Genomic DNA, 19,116 nt, shown 5'->3' with positions numbered 1-19,116 from the left:
TAAAGTTTATATAAATAATATCTCTAAATTTATGAGAATGGGTGGTAATAAAATAAGAAGCTTCTAAAAATTATCTTAAAACTCTTCACAGAGCTTCTCTAAGTCCTCTGAAGAGCTCATGTACTTAACTAATTCATAATTTTTCTTGTTAATATTTTCCACTTCTTCGCTGTAGAGGCCACATTCTTTAATCATTTCAATGGGTCTAATGGTGATTCTGCCCTTCTTCTTGAATACATATTTAGTCACTGCTATTGCACATAACTTTTCGGAATTTCCTTTTGGAACAACAAATTTAGAGAGAACAAACAACCACTTATTATCCCAAGCCATTACTCTGCTCTTGATCTCATATCTTTGAAAGAGAGTTAATTCTGCCTTGAAGACGCACTGAATAGTTGCAATTGGGACGTAAGGAAAATTTGCTAAGCTTTTAGACTTGAATTCACCCGAGTCATTGGAATAGGCATCAAAAAAGGCTTTTTGAAAGATTTTAGTAACTGTATCGGTTCTTGCAATGTCCAAATCTATAAAATAAGTTGAGTTTGATTTGTGAAAATAAGGATCGATTTCCATCGGTGATACATAAGTCTTCATCAGAGTATGCTCGAACAAACGCAACTTATTCTGACCATCAATTCCGAAGGTATTCTTCTTTCCGTTCTTACGATAAGTTGACATAGGTACGACTAGATTCAATAGAACCCTATAATAAAAGCGACAACAGTATGCCAAAGGGATCGTCTTGATCGTCGATAGTAAGAAAGCTATTAGAGCATACTTTAGTATAGGATTCATTATATCAATAGCCTTCCTTGCACTGTTTTGGAGCTAATATTTAGGAAGCACGAGTCGAAAATATATATAAAATTTAATGCCGACGGAAATAAACCCGAATTTGGAACAAATTCTTCAGGAACATCCTTCCACACAAATCTCAGATTTCTACAATTAAGCGAATGATAATGATATCTTTAAATCTTAATGGATTTACTCGAAATTTTATATACCTAATATACAACTCTAAAACCCCCCCTTAACAGACATAAGCGGTCATTAGCGAGCACAAACAGCCCAGGCAATATAGCCATGCCTTTGTTCTCCTATTCTTTTTTAATATCGTTTCCATAAGGACATTTGTTCTTTTCTATATGCTCATTGAGCCATTCGTCAACGTTCTGGAAGTGTTGGTGACACATTCTACAGTTTCCACTAACCTTGTTTCTTTGATCTTTCTTCGTACCATTCGGGTATTGAAAATGGATGGCTCTTAAATGATTTTTAAAAGTATCACATCTGCTGAAGATCCCAGAATTGTGACAACAGTGATCACCTGTAGAATGATTTTTGAAAGGGCATTTGAACTGTCCCTTGTCAGAACCTATTTCTTTCCAGTGACACTTTATGTGCCTCAAGAGGTCATTCGGCCTAGCAAACCCTCTATTGCAATATCTGCAAATGTGTGGCCTTGAAGTGGGCTTCAAGTGAGTAGATTTGTGAGTGGCCAAATTTGAAAAATACTGCTTGCATTCTGGACATTGCTTCTTTTTGCGAGGCTTCCAACTGGACTTCTTAACCTCATTATCACCGTTAATGTTGGTGCTATTTGACTTTGATTCGTCATCACTTGGCAGCTTAGAATCATCTCTTGCAGGTTGAATTTCATCAGAAACTATATTCACCCGTAAGGGATCAGACGACGACCTTGATCTGCTGCCATTTGGATTCTGTTCAGTGTTCAGAGAACTAAGTGTAGCTACGGATTCATTTCTAGCCTCTGGAGATGATACTGGGCTAATTAAATGATTGGCTACCATTTTAGATGTGTCGGATGTGTAAGAACCCTTGACTGGCACCATATTAAGTCCTCTCGTAGGCTGCTGCATGCTCCCCAATGGTGACGGAGCCAAGTAGGCACCACTGCCCACATTAGACATTGGCAGATATGATTGAGGAGGTGGAAGAGTACTTGGGTACAATGGTGGTAACACCCTGTTGTAGCCAGGTATATCCAATGGAAGTGAATGAATTGATGGAAGTTTGCAATGTGCCCCTTCACCAGGAGTACTGGAATATGGCAACATATATGAAGATCCCATGGTTTTTGTTTTTGCCGCTCCAGTCCTAAAATCTCTATAACGGGTATCTATTAAATAAACAAGTACTTAGCAAACTCAACTAGACTTGATAGTATTACTTAAAGTAAATTGACACTTTTTCCCTGAAACTAAGTTTAGGTGGACATAAGTAAGTATTTAAATAAATCTACCCGTCTTGGAACTGGGTCGGCTTCGATGGATGTAAAGAGCTCAAATTACAAAATGTCCAACGAGACAAACGCAAATAATACGGCTGACAGATTCTTGCTGAGACCCGCTCCCCTATCTGTGTCCAGGATTCCGTCCCACAGCAAGTACAGCCATATAGGGGGACCCTCTTATCTGGACTAATTGTAGACTGCAAACCATCGCATAACGGGAGCAAACTTCGGAGACGCCAAGCAAGGAGCGGAGCCACCAGAAGGAGGATGTGTAATGGCATTTACTAGGACAGTGGTCTGGGAGGAGGGGGAATGACGGTCTTGAACACACGTAGAGTGGCAAAGTAGAAGGCTACGCGCATTCCTCGAAAAAATAGACACATCCAGGACGGCTGCAACACGGTATTTGATACTCCCGGCTTCAAGCTTCACCTGATCCAAGCGAGAAACAGAATCAGATCAACAAACCTTGGAGACGGGCGATGAGCACATTAAAAGTTCTAAATTCGACTCTAGAGTAGCATAAGTCACTCAGATTCCTTCTTAGATTACTATTATTCTTGTACCAGCACGGCATTAAACTTGCTAAGCAACGACAGTGGAGTTGGTATCAAAATTTAGCATGGCAGTTTCAAGAGGTAGACGCCGCATGTTTCGGGAGGCTACGGCACAGTGCTAACTTTCTTTGCGCAGCCCCATGTCTCATCAGCCGTGCTAGATAGCCGATATGCGACATTATTCAGTGGTGGCCAAGAGAATTTAGTAAGAGGGGGGTTTTGAGATTTCCAAAAAGAAATCAGCTCCATGCTCACCTTCATTGATGTATGACTACGAAGAGGTAGCAAAGTCTCTTGGAGTCTATACTAGATAGCTGTTGACCTGAAATTAAGTCATCTTGCAACATGGTAATTAATTACTTGAACTTGGAGCTCGGGTCTAGCGGTTCGCGACAATCCGCTGACAGATCGCTTATTTCGGATAACAGCTATCAAAGTTCAACAGTATCCGGTTATAGAAGTCGTATACTGCATATTATATCTCAAAGGCTGTAATATCCAGAATAGGGGTCGCCACTGAACCTCTTTCAGTAGGATATATGGTTGAGCGAAATATTGCCGGATCAAGCGGCTGGTGCTATAACCGATAGAAATTTATACCCCGGTCGGATGCATCCAATGGTGACCGCCCGAAGCCAAATTCTTGTTCTAGTCACGTAACAAAGTTCAGTGGGGTGGTCCATCTTGGGGACACAACATCTTCCAGTATGTATATAAAATATATTTTTAATGCTCGCTTATGTGCCGGGGATTGCAGCCAATCCAAGATCTGAGTAGTGGGGTATTTGCATAGTGTCGTAAAGCCAAAAGATGATGTCAAGCAAGAGTAATTTGTGCTATAGTTCAGTGGTAAAACATCATACCACAAATGGTACACATATATAGTTGGAAAGTGTTTGAATCTGATTTCATTTTATATTAAGCCTACAATTTTTTACTCACAAAGATTATCCGTGCCTCCGTTTATTGTATTAGGAGGGAACTCTTTTACAAACCAAACTTCTTTCTGTATACAGAGATAGTATTAGGGTGAATTACTATAATTATGCTTTTCTGGATCTGGCCTTCGCCTTTGAAGGGACAGCAGAGGACTTGGCGGTTGCAGTCGTTGCATTATCCTTCACACCATCCTTAGTTGGTTTCTTACCACCCTTTTTATATACCTTGATATAAAACGAAATGAATAACACCAAGTAACTTGTCAAGATCAAGTATCCATATGCAGCAGCCAATTCGGATCCATAACAGTCTCCCACGCGCGGCAACGATGGGAAGTAGGCAAAAGCATAATGCGTATAAGTAGCAAAGTAGACAAAGACCAAATCTATGAGAAATTGTATGATTTGGAACCTGGTAACCCATTCCTTCCACCAGACTCTAATACCTCTTGCACTTAAGAAGTAGTACCAGTACATGACAACGTGAACCGCCAAATTTAAAGATATAGGTACCCATTCAACTGAAGTGGAACCTGTCAATTGTGTATAACAAAGTAAGGCTGTAGCACCATGATGATACGTATGTAAGAACATTAACTTTTTCTTTTTCAAAACCAAGAACACAGTATCAATAAGCTCCAAGTACTTCGTTAAATAATTTAAATAGTATAAGGTTACTAGTTTTGGAGCAAAAGAATTCTCGTTACAGATAGCATAGAATAACCCATGGTGATAGAGAATGGGAACAATCTGTTCCACAACCAATAAGAAAAGAACCAACGAAATAACCGTGAGGACAAGATTATGCACTTGAAAAAGGAAATTCAATTTGAAAGCTGGGGCCCTCAACTTTGCCAATAACCATCTGCCACCAAAGATGACGATGTAGTACCCAATTATTATACCAATAGCATGGTAACCATTAGCCAAAAATGTTTTGTGATAAATAAATTTAAAATCTTCCGCTGGATAGCCAATAAATTGCTCGAATACATAACTAAATATTGGCCATAAGTATAAACCAAAAGGTCTATCAAATGACGGTATACTCAAGTCAATAATTGACAGCATTTGTATATACGCTCCCTTTTCTTATATTGGCTGCAAAAGAAGTATGAAGGTCACTCAACTCTGAAGACACTGCTGCTTTCGGCCTCACTTTGTTGATTTAAATACTTCTGATTTTCGTCGGCTTAGGTCGTACATGATGAACAAAAAAGGTAGAAAAAAGAAAAAAAAATAGTAAGACACGGATTGATATCAGGTGATATTTGGAACATTAAAGGATCAAATTATATTATACCATAAGTAAAAAAGAAGATAGAAAACTATTGTTAAGATACATAGATATACCGAAAGCTGAAATAGTCGAAAACTTATTTAGGTAGCTCGTGGCTTTGGTTTCAAATTTAAAAAATCGATCGATACAACAATGTCGTATCCATTTTCTTCACATGCATACAATGCTTCATGTTCGTTGGAATGTAAAAATCTGATGTTCTCTCCTATCAACGCCCTTAAGAGTTTAGTTGAGTCTAAATCTCTGATCTCGATAAATCCTGGCTCAAACGCTAATAGATATGGATAAAACAATGCAATATTTTGTGGGTTTCCTTGCCAGTATATACCCCAATCGTGTTGAGTTCTCCAGCCATTGCCCTTTATTAAGAAAGAGAATTCCGAATAGCTTAAGAGGAAATTCTTCCCTAAGCGATGTATTGAAAGTGGATGAACCAATTCTCTTTGAGTAGCAAAATCAAGTGAAGGATCGGCTTCATCCAAAATTGGCTCTTTCTTTCCCTCTTCTAACGACAAGATTTCAAATCCTTTTGTACATCCGACACACAATTTCAGTTTCATGAATGAAATAGAGACTGGATCGGAGCTAAAAGAGATCTCTCTAATATCGTACCTTTTATTTTTATTTTTCATTTTGTCAAATGGGTTTGAAGGCTCGAATATATTAATTGAATGAGTATTTCCCGTCTTTGCGGCACATACCAATAACCTTCCATCACAAATACCCACCTTAAAGAATGCAACGTGAGATAATACAAGCCTTCCAGATCGAGTATTTTTGGCATGATCTAATGAGTCAGTACAAGACAAGTCAAACTCGTATAAGGATTTTTCAGACAAAACTAATAGCTTAGAGTATTCAACCAAAACTTCAATCTGCGTGACGTAAACCTTGCTAATGACCATTGTCGGATCTGAGCAGATCTTTTCGCTAGAAGTTGCGCTAACAGAACGAACTGTTGAGACCCAAACACCTAAATCAGTTCCGTACAAATGCTTCTTACCTCCATAGCAAGGTACTGCGCAATTTATCTTATTATTTCCATGAAATCTTCTCGTTTCATATCTAGATGAAGAAAATACATCACCCTCTTCGACTAATTTTTTTTGTTGAGTCGATATTTGCTGTAAAACTTGACTCTGATTTGTCAAGTCATCTGCAAATAAGCTAGCATGGACTTGATTACGTCCTAATCCTAAGAAATTCATTTGAAACTTCGTAGATGAATTATTCATATAATTAGATGATTCAACTTTATTTCTCAAACTTGTATCTGATATTATCAGACCATCCAAACGATGGGGCAACAAGGATCTTACGGTTGGTATATCAAATCCACTATTAACAAACAATAATGGTAAGTATATGGGACGTTCAAATACTTTGTATTGCTCCCTCTTATTCTGAATTTTGTGTTTCACTAACAAAAGAGCATGCTCAAACAAATACAAATCAATCTTTTCGTTATCTCTCTTTCGGTGCAACGTAACCTGATAGACAATTCTATTGCTGTATGATAATTTAAAATTATACTTCTCTTCTAGCACTTGCTTACCTAATAGTCTATGCAATACCATTACCTTGTGCCTATCAGTACTCTCACCTGTTTGAATATTGATCTTGTTTAAAACTTTTTCAATTTCTTCCTTGGCTTTAATTAAATCATCATAGTCAGGTGATTCTGGTTTTGAATTTTTAATTATACCTCCTAATAATAACTGATATCGAGCAGGTCTTTGGATACCTTTGATTAAAAATGAAGATAAGTCCTGCTTTCTTGATTCAGGTTTCTTCTCTATAGCATCTAAAAACCTTGCATATTTCATATTAACCTGTTGCTGACGTTCATGTTCAAAACTAGCAAACACTTTATTTCCAGAATATTTAATAAAGGGCTCAAACTTACCAACATTTTCTAAAAAAATGTCTGCAATGGCTGAGATCACTGGTTTTTGCTGTTGTTGTCTTCTCGTCAAGGAATCACTCAAGTTCTTCGCTAACCTAAGGAGATCATTAACTCCGCCAAAAACAGTTCTTATAAATGCTTCCCTCTCACGTTCTGGAATAATGTTATTAGCTGGATTTCGTAATGGCATAATGTAAAAGTCTGTCATGAATTCTAAATCTTTTACATAGTCTCTTTCCGTGTAAATGAGTTCATAGATTAGTTCTTGTCTCATTTTCTCATGCTTATCCAATTTTTCTAAGACTGACTGAGGTACCGTCTCATGCCACAAAGTTTTATTCTCCTCCTTGTCCTGCAAAGACAATCTAGAAACAGCTCTCTTTAATCCTCCTTGTGGCTTTAAGTTAAGACGAGCTTGCTGTTCCAACCTCCTCGGGCAAGCAATACTATAGCATAACCTGTTACGAGTACAAGTAGGAGAGTAACAATCCGTTAAGATAGTGAAAACTCCATTAACACCAGTAGAACTTGGAGTATTTGACGATTTTCCTTGAAGATTTAGTGACGAAGGACTGTTTATAGCATCACTTGGATCAGCAGTAGTAACTGGTAGACCACTACTAGAATGAGCAGGTAGTTGTTGTTGTAATAACTGTTGTGACAATATGTTTTGCTGCAACATCTGCTGAAACTGGCTATTATCATTATAAGAACCATGCCTAGAATTATTTGCACTATTGTTACCACTATCATCGTTGTAAAATTCGACATCACTGTAAATGTGATTAAAAGCGTAAACTTCATGAACAGAATCTCTCAATCTATGATTGTAAGTTACATCGCGAAAGAATTTTTGAGCATCTAGCGAACGACCCAAAAGCAAAGCTAAGTTACGGTCACTTGTCCTTATTATCTTACAGATGACATCCACAGCCATCTTTCCTGTGAAGGTATCGTGGTACTCTAAACCATCCTTTGTATTTATAGTCAAAATAATTGATTCTTTAAACACTCTAGCGACTCTTGACAACAATGCCGGATAAACAACTGGCTTTTTAGGTAGCTGAGCGACGGCTGTCTTCAGTGAGTTTAGAGTTGCGCTAGATGGATTTCTGTCTAACTTGCTGCTCTGTAACGACGCTGATGAATTAAACTTTTTAGTTGAAAGAGACGATAGTTTGCCTAATGAAGTAAACGATCTCGACCTCGAAGAAAGAGAGAAGGTGTGATGAATGGAAGAACTTGACCCGTTCCCGCTAGAACGAGGCCTGTGGTTAGGCTGTGTGTCTTGTTGCTGTGGTTGTTGCTCCAGAATAATCTTATTTACCTGATTGTACTGATACTTCGTATTATTAGTCAATGATTGCGTCCTATTGTCAGTTGGTTTCATCAGATTAACGCTAGGCCCAGAAATTGGCGAATTATTTACGTAAGCCGTCGGTGAGTGAGAAACAGTAGGTGAAGAGACAATCCTCCTTCCTTCACTTAGTATCCGATTAGTCTGAATCGGTGGAAGGTTCGTTGGTGGTGGTCTACGGGCAGCACGACGTGACTGAGGTACCTGAGGAACCGAAGGATTATGTTGAACAGTTTGAAAAGTCAGCGGAGATGAATCTTGATGCTGAAAACTTTGCTGTTGGTATGATGGTGGGACTTTTTGCTGTGACGGTGGTTGTTGAAATCGTTGTTGAGGATAGGAACCTTGTTGAGGGGCCTGCCTAGAGTACAAAGAGTTTTGATATTGCAGTTGCTCAAACGGTCGTTCCGCTTTATAGCTCTGCTGATTATTGTAAGGAGTCCTCTGGTCACCAACTGGATACTCTTCTTGTTGCGATGTTTTCCTATGAAAATCAGCAAAGTTTCCACCACCGCCATCCTGTGTTGGGCCATTCATAGTTACATCCATCTTATTATCTCGATTAGTTCCTTGTACGAAGCTCTCTTGCGATCTCTGTCTAACTCTTGGAGAGCCTGGATCTAAAATCCCTGAACTATAAGAAGCTTGGTTCCAACTCGGATGCGTTCTGTCATTATGATGACTGTCTTGGTGGAATTGATCTTTATGAGGCAGACTATGGGAGTCATAAAACTTTTCACCATTGGTCACATTCGAGGGCGGTTGATGATATCGATTATTATGATCGAGCATGGCTTGAGGTAACAAATGCGTAGGAATATTAATTGTTTGTGGTGACTGAGGCAGGTCTGACTCCGCCATACCATTGAACGGAGCAGGGTGAGAATAATTTGATGACATCACCTGTGATTCGGGCAAATTTTATATCAGCAAAATTTAACAAGATTGATTTCTATTAATGGAGTCCACAATTATGCCAAACAACAGGGTTAAGATATAAACAAACAAAAGGAAAGGAAAAAAATCTTAAAGGTTAATCAATATTCTTTCGAATACTTCCTTTGAGCCTTTCTTTTATCCTTCAAACTTCCAATCCGCAAATCTGTATGAACTCAATTGTCGGTAACGACTAGCTTTCCTTCCAGTTAAGCGAAAGAAGGCAACCGATCCAATCTCGCTTGTTTCTTTTCGTGTCCCCGTCTTGGAAAATTGTACCTTATATAGTACCGCTTGTCTTCAATTTTGACTAAATTATTCTGTACCTTTCTGGAAATAGTTTACAAGCAATAGACTGTCGAGCAACAATAATTTCGAACGTTTTCGAACTTCTCGTTTCTATTTCTATCAGTCAAGAACCTAAGTCTTTGAGCAGAATATCGACTATGTTGTTTCCTTGTTGATAAGAGCGGTATCAGTAAGAATGAATTTTAATTAACTTTTTTTAAAGTTATTGGCTTAGTGTCGAATCGTAATTTTGTCAGATTTCTATGAAAGTGGATGATACTTCCATTATGGATTCTTGTGCCGCGATAATGTCGCTGTCATGAGAGAAAACGACATCATAATGATTCTCTTTCTTACAAGGATGAGCCTTGTTACAAAGAAGAGTTTATCTTGGGGAAGGCAATGAGATGTGTATCAATACATTTCAATGTGACTTTACAAGGAGAAATGGTGATACAGAAACAAGTTTCGATTGGTTTATTAATATTCATGCTGCTTAACTATCATTGTCATTGTGCGACATAATGCGACATTAACTACAGCTTTGCTGAAACGGTGACATTTATTGAGGCCCCATAACGAGCAGTTAAAATCAGTTACGTTTACTAAGGATAGTATTTCTAGATTATCATGCCGGCATATCACTCTACATTTCTAGGTGAGGAAGGGGCAGATAGCAGAAAAATTGGGAATTTGGCTCTTTTACCAATTCATTCGAAGTTCAGGGGCCCTGCTTTCCCCCCTGATCAAGATTATGACATTGTCGAAGAAGTTCTTGATTTATTTAGAGCCAATTCATTTTTCAAAAACTTCGAAATAAAGGGACCAGCAGATAGATTGTTAATTTACGGGATTTTGTTTGTGAGTGATTGTTTATCAAAACTAAACAAATCGGTGAGTTACAGAGAAGCAGTAAGGATTTTGAATAATTTGTCTTTAGATAGTTTTGCATTGCCTGGAGAGATTGGATTCCCATTGAATTCTATGTATCAGCCACCTGCGAACAAAAATGAAGCTGATTTATTGAGGTCCTATTTACAGCAGTTTAGACAAGAATTGGCTGATAGATTATTAAAGAGAATATATAAAGATGATGAAACAACTCCTAGCAAATTTTGGTTAGCTTTCACAAGAAGAAGATTTATGAACAGAAGTTTATAGATATGTTATTACCTTTCTTTAAGTACCACAAATGGAATCCATACTCCAACTCTCAGTTTATATTCTAAATATTCATCTCCGAACATTCTATTAATTAGAAACCATTCTTCAAATTCAATTCTGACTTTGAAAAAGTAGCCAAGGCTAATAATAGTAACAACTAGACTCAAGGAATTCTCTAAGAAGAGTTGGCACCCAATGCTGAAAAGCCAAAATCCAAGATAGCTCGGGTGTCTGAACCAGCCATAAATTCCTGTTGTAATTAATTTTGTTCTATTCTCTTTTTCAGTTATAATTATATGAGAAAAAGATTCCCCACAAGTCGCCATTGCTAGTGTCCTCATAAAGAAACCAATGACGATAAGAAGGAAGCCAGAGCATATCAAATACCAGCTTCTTGAGTAAGTTATGAATCCGGAGAAAAAGATACTTCTTTTAAGTAAGAACTCCCATACTGTGATTAGCTGAACCATAAAGAACTCTTTGTTACCTTTGTTTCCATAAATTAAAAACAGTTTTGAGCTAGTCCTCGAAGGCTGAAAGAGGGATGTGGTTAGGAATTCATTTAAGTAATAGATACAAATTATGGTGCAGTATATCAATAGTTGAGAATGTTCGGTACAAGTTTCTGATACAACTAATATTATACAACAGCCTATTACAGCTCCGAGAGTGAAGGACACTAGTGCTATCTCGTGTAAAGGATTTTTCTTCTTATCATAATACTGATACATTTCTCAGTATGCGCCATACACTTGTTTAAATTTTCAGTGCAAGAAAATCTGATTTCGTACCTTATTCGACTAATTGTAACTTTTCAATTCTTCCTACCAATGTCAGCCGAGGGGACTAGATTTTCATTATATGATTCAAAGAAAGTAAACTTGTCTGTTGTGGCTATAAAATCTACTGTACTTGGTTTTCTTTTAGCAGTTAATTGCACTGTGATAATACTAGCATTCTTGAATGTGATTTATGTTCCGTCGACAATTATCAAGATTAACGGATATGTCTCTTTTGTTTGCATTTTTCACTTCCTCGAGTTTATAACAACTGCAGTATTTAATAATTCGAACGTTGACGATGATTCGTTTATACTAAATGACTGGGATTTACATGCTATCAATGTAATCTCCATTTTGGAATTCCTTATGAAGTCTTGGTTCACATCGTTTTCATTCACTAAGATGGGTTTAGTATTGATATTATTATCTCAAATTATTAGAACTTTAGCTATGTGTACTGCTGGGGAATCTTTCAACCATTATATTCAAAAAGAACGTCATAATGATCACAAGTTAGTGACAAATGGTATATATAGCATTATGAGACATCCCAGTTACTTTGGGTTCTTCTGGTGGTTCATAGGCCTACAACTTTATTTTGGAAATATCATAACTCTAACACTAGGAACCTTCAAGTTGTGGAACTTCTTTAACAAGAGAATAGAATTTGAGGAAAATTATCTAACGACTTTCTTTGGAAAGGACTACTTATCTTATAAATCACAGACTGGAACAGGAATACCCTTCATTACATGAAAATAGATTCATTTATAATATCTACTAAACTTGGAGAAGAAGAAGCTTCGAAAAGTCTATCGCGTCTAAAATAAATAATGGCAAAATAATCTAATTCTTTCCAACTCCATAGCCATTGATATTTCTGTACATCATAACTCCATTGTCGCCATCTACATATTGACATGACCTGCCTGATTTCCACAAAGCAACCCACATATTTTCGTCAGAGTGACGATAGTGTTCTCCCATTACCTTCTTGATTGCTTCACTTGCCTCTCTTGAGTTATAGAAAGGAATTCTGGAGCAATAGTGATGCAAAACATGTGTCTCAATAATGTCATGGAAAATGTATTTTCCAACAAAGCCAAATTCTCTATCAATGGTAGCAGCTGCACCCCTTACAAAGTTCCATTGACTTGCTTCATAATGAGCCATCTGAGGATCAGAGTGCTGCAAGTATGTTATGAAAACGAGCCAGTGATTGACGAGAAGGTAAGGTAAAAACCAGTTAACTAAAACATTGAACCCACCAAACAGTTGGTAACAGGTATATAACACACAGAACTGGGTCAAAATACCGATGTCAGACAAGATAATATACCAATAATCTTTCTTCTCAAAAATCAAAGACGAGGGATTGAAATGATTTATGCTCCAAGAAGACTTGCCTGGAAATTTCTGACCACTGACGTTGGTGAGTAAGTAGGAAATCCATCCAAGCAGCTGTTGGAAAATTAATTGAAGTAATGTGTATATTGGTGAATCGCCTACCAAGTCGTCAAGATCTTGAATACCTCTGGCACCCATAAATTGTTCTTTTGTCTTTGGAACGAACACCATATCTCTTGTTAAATGACCCGTTGCCTTATGGTGCTTACCATGAGAAAACTTCCAAGAGAAGTAAGGCACCATAAGAGCACTATGTAAAACCCAACCAACAGAGTCATTGAGCCAGCCGTAATCACTAAATGCTTGATGACCACACTCATGGGCCAAAACCCACAAACCGGTACCAAGAAGACCTTGAACATAGACATAAGCAGACCATGCCAAAAACCTACCGACTTGCGAAGGTATGAATTGGATGTAATTATTAGCAAGATATCCGAAAGATACTATCCAGAAAAGATCCCTGAAAACGTAATATAAAGATTCAGCTGCTCTTCTTTCGTAGCAGTGTGTCGGAATTGCGCTTAATATATCCTTGATGGAGTAGTCTGGTACTTTGAATTCATTTCCATACGTGTCAATAGCCGTGAGATTCTTGCTGGTGGTGTCGTATAAGCTCGCAACGTTGCCTCTCTGCTTGACTTCCACACCAGGGGAAGTTGTGTTGGCACTAGAAACTATTTTACTCATAGTGTAATATCACAAGTCTGCTATTGCTGATTTAATCTCACTGATATTTATACGGCGTGTATGTTATGTGAAAGATCCAATAGTAATATCAATAAAAACGTGTAATTTAACTGGCGTCAATTACTGTTATATATGATTTGAACTCTGTCTACAAGTGGAAGAATGTGACAAAGAGAAAAAAAATTCCTTTTGCAGATCACAAGAAAAAAAAAAATCTGAAAAGAAATCCCAGTAGATAACATGGAAGACATACAGGAAATGATTGGGTTGGATCTACTTTGAAGAGCGTTGGGCTCACCTTGATCAGGGAACGATTATATTTATGTGTAACCATAAAATCTCGCACAATCCATGTGACTCTGCAGTATTTTCAAATCTATTCGGTCCATACAGAGTCCATAATAACCCTATAATACGAACAATTAGCCAACATGCGACAGGTACAAGTTCGGAATTCAAACCTATTCCTTGTTGTAAGAGTCGGCACCGGGGGTGAGGGTGGGTTTTGATAACTATGTTGGGCAAAATCACAAGGTCGCCGGGATGCTGATGTCGGGCTGGCGGACAAAAGTCGGATTTGGTAAGAATGTCGCCTCTGCGACCGACAGAGAATTTCGACGCGTTTGGTTCTCCATAGGACTAGCCTCGTCATCATGTGATGAATATGATCCTATATCGGCCGACTATGAAAAATTTACATATCATGGGGAATGACAATAGTTAAACAAGCTAGTTATCACTACAAGATTGAAGATGGCCACTAAAGCGTCCCCAATTGAGATAGAAAAGAAGCCCATTAACTTCTCTAACATTTTGTTAGGGGCTGGTTTGAACATGGCAGAGGTCACCACCCTCGGTCAGCCACTTGAAGTCACTAAAACCACAATGGCAGCTAACAGATCTATTTCAATGCTCCAAGCAATTAAAGTTGTTTGGTCTAGAGGTGGTGTCCTTGGATTCTACCAGGGTTTGATTCCTTGGGCTTGGATAGAAGCTTCGACTAAAGGAGCCGTTCTTTTGTTTGTTTCTGCAGAAGCTGAGTATCAGTTCAGAAGATTGGGCACTAGCAGTTTTGTCGCCGGTATGGGAGGTGGTGTTTCCGGTGGCCTTGCTCAAGCATATATGACAATGGGATTCTGCACTTGTATGAAAACCGTTGAGATTACCAGATCTAAGCAGGCGCAAAGTGGAGTACCACAACAAACAACATTCCAAGTCTTCAAGGAGATCTACAAGAAGGAAGGTATACGTGGTATCAATAAAGGAGTCAATGCTGTCGCCATTAGACAAATGACCAATTGGGGATCTAGGTTCGGTTTTTCAAGGTTGGCGGAAGAAGCCATTAAAAACTTGACTAACAAAGGGAAGGACGAAAAATTGAATGCAGTAGAGAAGATCGCTTCCTCTGTTATTGGTGGAGGTTTGTCGGCTTGGAATCAACCCATTGAAGTCATTAGGGTTGAAATGCAATCAAAAACCAACGACCCCAATAGGCCAAAAAAGCTAGGAGTTGTGAGTGCCTTCAAGTATATATACAAGAATAACGGTGTTAAAGGTTTGTACAGAGGCGTCACCCCAAGAATTGGTTTAGGAGTCTGGCAAACTGTCTTCATGGTTGCCTTTGGGGATATATTTAAGAAGATGCTTAATGCAGATGGTGCTGGCCATTAAAGCATTTAATTTTATATTAATATATATCTACATTTTAATTCTGACATTAATAGATATCTATATTTGAGTAAAAATCGTTGAATTAGCGCTTATCTCATTGATGCTTTGATCCCCATTTATGATAACAATAAAGCCCACAGAATGTAACCATGAGACCACAAGACTGATGGACAGAGAAATGATTACTCTCCCAAAGGAAGGCAATGAAAATGACCGAAATTCTTTTCATTAAATTAGCAATTGAGTAGCTCACAGGATCAACGAGTCCTAAAATATGGAATGCAAGTAGTGATTGTGAAAAATGGGAAAATCCGTTGAGGATTATCAATGCAAATAGTTTCGGAGTAATGCTCTTCAAAGATAACGTATCATTTCGAAATTCTAGAACGATGTAGAATGGTAAGGTACTAACAAATCCAACTATTGAACAAAATAATAGGATCGTTAACTTGTCCGGATTGTTGTTATGCCTTTTATTAGAGGTAGGCAAAAAGCCAGGTACTTCTTGTGTTACTTTTCTTTTGGCGTATATATTTTGGGTAACGAAGATCAACATCGAAAGAAATGCTAGAAGTAGGCCATTAGAATAAAGTGCTCCCTGATGAGGTTTATAACATGTCAACATAATCCCCAAACTTAAAGGAATTAGAGAAATATATGTTGACCTCTTGTAATGCACTTTAAAAAACAATCTGTATATCAAAACAGTTATTATGGGGGAAAGTGCCTTCACTGTGTGGACCGTCGAAACTGGCACCAAGGAAAACGCTGTATGGGATAATATATGGCCTGAAAACTGAAACAATCCCATTGGAATTATGCTCAAGATGAAACTAGGTTTCGGTGATAGGAATGCCACAACAGACTTGACTTCTTGCATGTTAGGTGTCATACCAACAGGAAGATGTTGGGCAAGGTTTCGTTTGAATGAAATTAATAAATAAAACGCGACACAGAAGACGAAATTTAATATAAACTGAGCTTGTGTAAGGGTAACGGGATGCTTGAAATCGGATAATATGATCTTGCTAGAGTTACTTGATATTATTGAAAACATGTACCAGCTAATGCACAAAGTCGTAACCTTGACATTAGCACTTTGTAACCACAGTCCATAGTAATTGATTTCATGGCCGAAGTTCATAGAAGAGTCTTCTTTCACTGGCGTGGACACATTAGATATAGGCGGTGTAGCTAATTGAAAGGCAGCGCATGTTTTATCAGCAGAAACCACTGATTTGAAGTTTGAAATATGATCGGGCATGTTCACACGATGCAAGTCAGACATGGAAAAGTTAGCATTTACTTGTGAAGTTCTTCTTTCATTTGCATAGTCATATCTGCCGTATTCACTTCCTCTCCTAGGGTCCTTGTCCATTTTGTTTATAGTTTCTGTCAAATTTGCTGGTATGAATAAAAATAAACTTGACTAAAAATAGCAGCCTCAGTAAAAAATATGGATATTTGACATGCACTAGCCCGTTTCAAATTTTAAGCGAATGATAAGTGAAAGGTTACTAGGACTGTAGTGTCTTGACACTCTGTTAAGAATATCTCTTCTGGCCAGAGATAGGATTGATCTCTTTCGCTAAGAGCGCTGAGCGTCATAAATAAACAACAATTATGTGCCGGAATTATATTCAATTAGAGACTTACGTTACATTAAACAATCTCACCAAATAAGTAAGATTCAGTTACAGATTACATTTCTTACATCGGAAAACTAGTACTTCAAAGTCTATTTGATCGACCTAAGTCTCTTGTATTTCCACATAGTTGTTGATTAACGTTTTTGAAATACCTTACAACCTTTTAGTGCCTGAATTATTTTAAACAATTACTGAAATAAAGAAGTACCGAATCAATTGGTAATACGAGCTATATACGTATAAAATGAGTAACATAGCTTTATTCGCTGCTAAAATTCTAATAAAGAGGGTAACAGGAAGCGAAAATGATCCAGATGATGAAATACCTGACGTCTCAACGCCTGATGATGACCAATTAGATGATTCTAATCCTGTGAAGGATGAGATATTTTCCTCTTGGGCCCTATTCATTGTAATATTCTTGTTGTGCTCAGCACTATGGTCATCCTATTTTCTTCAGCAACGTCGAATTAAAGCTATTCATGAGACAGTACTATCTATTTTCTACGGGATGGTTGTTGGATTAATTATCAGGGTTTCTCCAGGGCATTACATTCAAGATGCAGTCAAATTTAACTCGGGCTATTTCTTCAATATTTTATTACCGCCAATTATATTGAATTCTGGCTACGAGCTACATCAAGCTAACTTCTTCAGAAATATTGCATCAATCTTAACATTTGCGATTCCTGGAACCTTCATTTCGGCCCTTGTGATTGGAGTAATCGTATATATATGGACTGCTTTAGGAGTAGATGGCATAAAGTTGGAATTTGTTGATGCTTTAGCTGTCGGAGCCACTTTGTCAGCGACTGATCCAGTCACGATCTTGTCAATTTTCAATGCCTATAAGGTTGATCCGAAGTTATATACAATCATTTTTGGCGAATCTTTATTAAATGATGCCATTTCTATTGTCATGTTTGAAACATGTCAAAAGTTCCATGGCCACGCTGTTCATTTCTCGAGTTTATTTGAAGGAATTGGTTTATTTTTAATGACGTTTACAATTTCTACAATTATTGGTATTCTGATTGGTATTCTAGTTGCATTGATCTTGAAGCACAGTCATATTAGACGATATCCCCAGATTGAGACTTGTTTGGTGCTATTATTTGCATACCAGTCATATTTTTTTTCGAACGGAGCACATATGTCAGGCATAGTTTCCTTATTATTTTGTGGCATCACTTTGAAGCATTATGCCTATTTCAACATGTCGAGAAGGACTCAAATTGCAACCAAATATGTTTTTCAATTATTGGCACAATTATCCGAGAATTTCATTTTCATTTATCTTGGATTGTCTTTATTTACAGAGGTGGAATTAGTTTTTAAACCTTTGTTAATAATCATCACTTTTATTCTGATTTGTGTGGCTAGATGGCTGTCTGTTTTTCCTCTTTCACGATTGTTGAACTTCTTATATAGAGCAAAATTTGAGAGGCTAGTCAACAGGCCTACAACAATGTCTGATCTCGCGTATCAGCAAGTACCGGATGAAATCAGTCATTCGTATCAGATGATGATATTTTGGGCAGGCTTAAGGGGAGCAGTTGGTGTTGCATTAGCGATGGGGATACAAGGAGAAGCTAAATGGACATTATTGGCTACTGTACTTGTTGCTGTTGTATTGACTGTGATTCTTTTCGGAGGAACTACGGCCTCTATGCTTGAGATCTTGGGTATCAAAGTCGGCTGTGTAGATGAGAGTATAGATTCGGATGATGATTTTGATATTGAGGCACCTAGATTACCTTATGCTAGCCCTACCACTCCAAACTTCATTTTGGGAAACAGAAGGTTTGCAAACTCTTCTTCAAATTTTGGTACACAGGTTTATCCTCATGATACAGTGAAATCTGGTGCTGTATCAAATGCTAGCTTAACATCTTTTCAAAAAAACACGGGTATTCAAGTAATGCCAACGGCCAATTCTACAGAACTAGTGAAGCCTGATGATGACGATTTGATATCAAGTGACTTGGATGACTTAATCCCGAATGCGTCTTCTAGTGGACCTGCAACATCAAATGGACTCCCTATTGATAATCCAAGTGGAATTTTTGGTGGATTTTTAGGCGCTGAAGATCATGCCAAATGGTTTACGAAATTTGATGAACAAGTGCTCAAGCCTGTCTTGCTTGACACATTACCAAACCTGAGTAAGAAAAATTACAAAAATGAAAGCCCACATGAAGATTCATAGAG

At 37.8% G+C, this 19,116-nt stretch overlaps 11 protein-coding genes across 11 annotated transcripts; 4 read left to right on the top strand and 7 right to left on the bottom strand.

Moving 5' to 3' along the window:
- Positions 1-75: 75 nt before the first annotated feature.
- Positions 76-798, bottom strand: PRCAT00001053001 (uncharacterized protein; the record flags this gene model as incomplete). Its single annotated transcript, XM_062950812.1, has 1 exon — positions 76-798. The coding sequence occupies one exon, from the start codon at positions 796-798 to the stop codon at positions 76-78; it is 723 nt and encodes a 240-aa protein (XP_062807876.1).
- A 305-nt stretch (positions 799-1,103) lies between these two features.
- STP4 (Stp4p) lies at positions 1,104-2,099 on the bottom strand (the record flags this gene model as incomplete). The annotated part of the gene is made up of 1 exon (XM_062950810.1): positions 1,104-2,099. The coding sequence occupies one exon, from the start codon at positions 2,097-2,099 to the stop codon at positions 1,104-1,106; it is 996 nt and encodes a 331-aa protein (XP_062807875.1).
- Positions 2,100-3,860: 1,761 nt separating this feature from the next.
- Positions 3,861-4,826, bottom strand: FEN12 (fatty acid elongase; the record flags this gene model as incomplete). Its single annotated transcript, XM_062950809.1, has 1 exon — positions 3,861-4,826. The coding sequence occupies one exon, from the start codon at positions 4,824-4,826 to the stop codon at positions 3,861-3,863; it is 966 nt and encodes a 321-aa protein (XP_062807874.1).
- A 309-nt stretch (positions 4,827-5,135) lies between these two features.
- On the bottom strand, positions 5,136-9,218 carry ROM2 (Rho family guanine nucleotide exchange factor; the record flags this gene model as incomplete). The annotated part of the gene is made up of 1 exon (XM_062950808.1): positions 5,136-9,218. The coding sequence occupies one exon, from the start codon at positions 9,216-9,218 to the stop codon at positions 5,136-5,138; it is 4,083 nt and encodes a 1,360-aa protein (XP_062807873.1).
- A 954-nt stretch (positions 9,219-10,172) lies between these two features.
- On the top strand, positions 10,173-10,703 carry ARC18 (Arc18p; the record flags this gene model as incomplete). The annotated part of the gene is made up of 1 exon (XM_062950807.1): positions 10,173-10,703. The coding sequence occupies one exon, from the start codon at positions 10,173-10,175 to the stop codon at positions 10,701-10,703; it is 531 nt and encodes a 176-aa protein (XP_062807872.1).
- An 8-nt stretch (positions 10,704-10,711) lies between these two features.
- Positions 10,712-11,437, bottom strand: PRCAT00001048001 (uncharacterized protein; the record flags this gene model as incomplete). Its single annotated transcript, XM_062950806.1, has 1 exon — positions 10,712-11,437. The coding sequence occupies one exon, from the start codon at positions 11,435-11,437 to the stop codon at positions 10,712-10,714; it is 726 nt and encodes a 241-aa protein (XP_062807871.1).
- A 99-nt stretch (positions 11,438-11,536) lies between these two features.
- Positions 11,537-12,244, top strand: PRCAT00001047001 (protein-S-isoprenylcysteine carboxyl O-methyltransferase; the record flags this gene model as incomplete). The annotated part of the gene is made up of 1 exon (XM_062950805.1): positions 11,537-12,244. The coding sequence occupies one exon, from the start codon at positions 11,537-11,539 to the stop codon at positions 12,242-12,244; it is 708 nt and encodes a 235-aa protein (XP_062807870.1).
- Positions 12,245-12,334: 90 nt separating this feature from the next.
- Positions 12,335-13,585, bottom strand: FAD2 (Fad2p; the record flags this gene model as incomplete). The annotated part of the gene is made up of 1 exon (XM_062950804.1): positions 12,335-13,585. The coding sequence occupies one exon, from the start codon at positions 13,583-13,585 to the stop codon at positions 12,335-12,337; it is 1,251 nt and encodes a 416-aa protein (XP_062807869.1).
- Positions 13,586-14,338: 753 nt separating this feature from the next.
- Positions 14,339-15,256, top strand: YHM2 (Yhm2p; the record flags this gene model as incomplete). Its single annotated transcript, XM_062950803.1, has 1 exon — positions 14,339-15,256. One exon carries the CDS (start codon positions 14,339-14,341, stop codon positions 15,254-15,256), a length of 918 nt encoding a protein of 305 aa, XP_062807868.1.
- A 94-nt stretch (positions 15,257-15,350) lies between these two features.
- SLY41 (Sly41p) lies at positions 15,351-16,634 on the bottom strand (the record flags this gene model as incomplete). The annotated part of the gene is made up of 1 exon (XM_062950802.1): positions 15,351-16,634. The coding sequence occupies one exon, from the start codon at positions 16,632-16,634 to the stop codon at positions 15,351-15,353; it is 1,284 nt and encodes a 427-aa protein (XP_062807867.1).
- A 515-nt stretch (positions 16,635-17,149) lies between these two features.
- Positions 17,150-19,114, top strand: NHX1 (bifunctional K:H/Na:H antiporter; the record flags this gene model as incomplete). The annotated part of the gene is made up of 1 exon (XM_062950801.1): positions 17,150-19,114. The coding sequence occupies one exon, from the start codon at positions 17,150-17,152 to the stop codon at positions 19,112-19,114; it is 1,965 nt and encodes a 654-aa protein (XP_062807866.1).
- Positions 19,115-19,116: the final 2 nt, after the last annotated feature.

The sequence above is a fragment of the Priceomyces carsonii genome (genome assembly GCF_900007245.1).
Source record: "Priceomyces carsonii strain CBS4050 genome assembly, scaffold: Debaryomyces_carsonii_scaffold_1, whole genome shotgun sequence".
NCBI lineage: Eukaryota > Fungi > Ascomycota > Pichiomycetes > Serinales > Debaryomycetaceae > Priceomyces > Priceomyces carsonii.
Note: the sequence above shows the minus strand (reverse complement) of the source record. Positions and strands in the feature narration are given on the sequence as shown.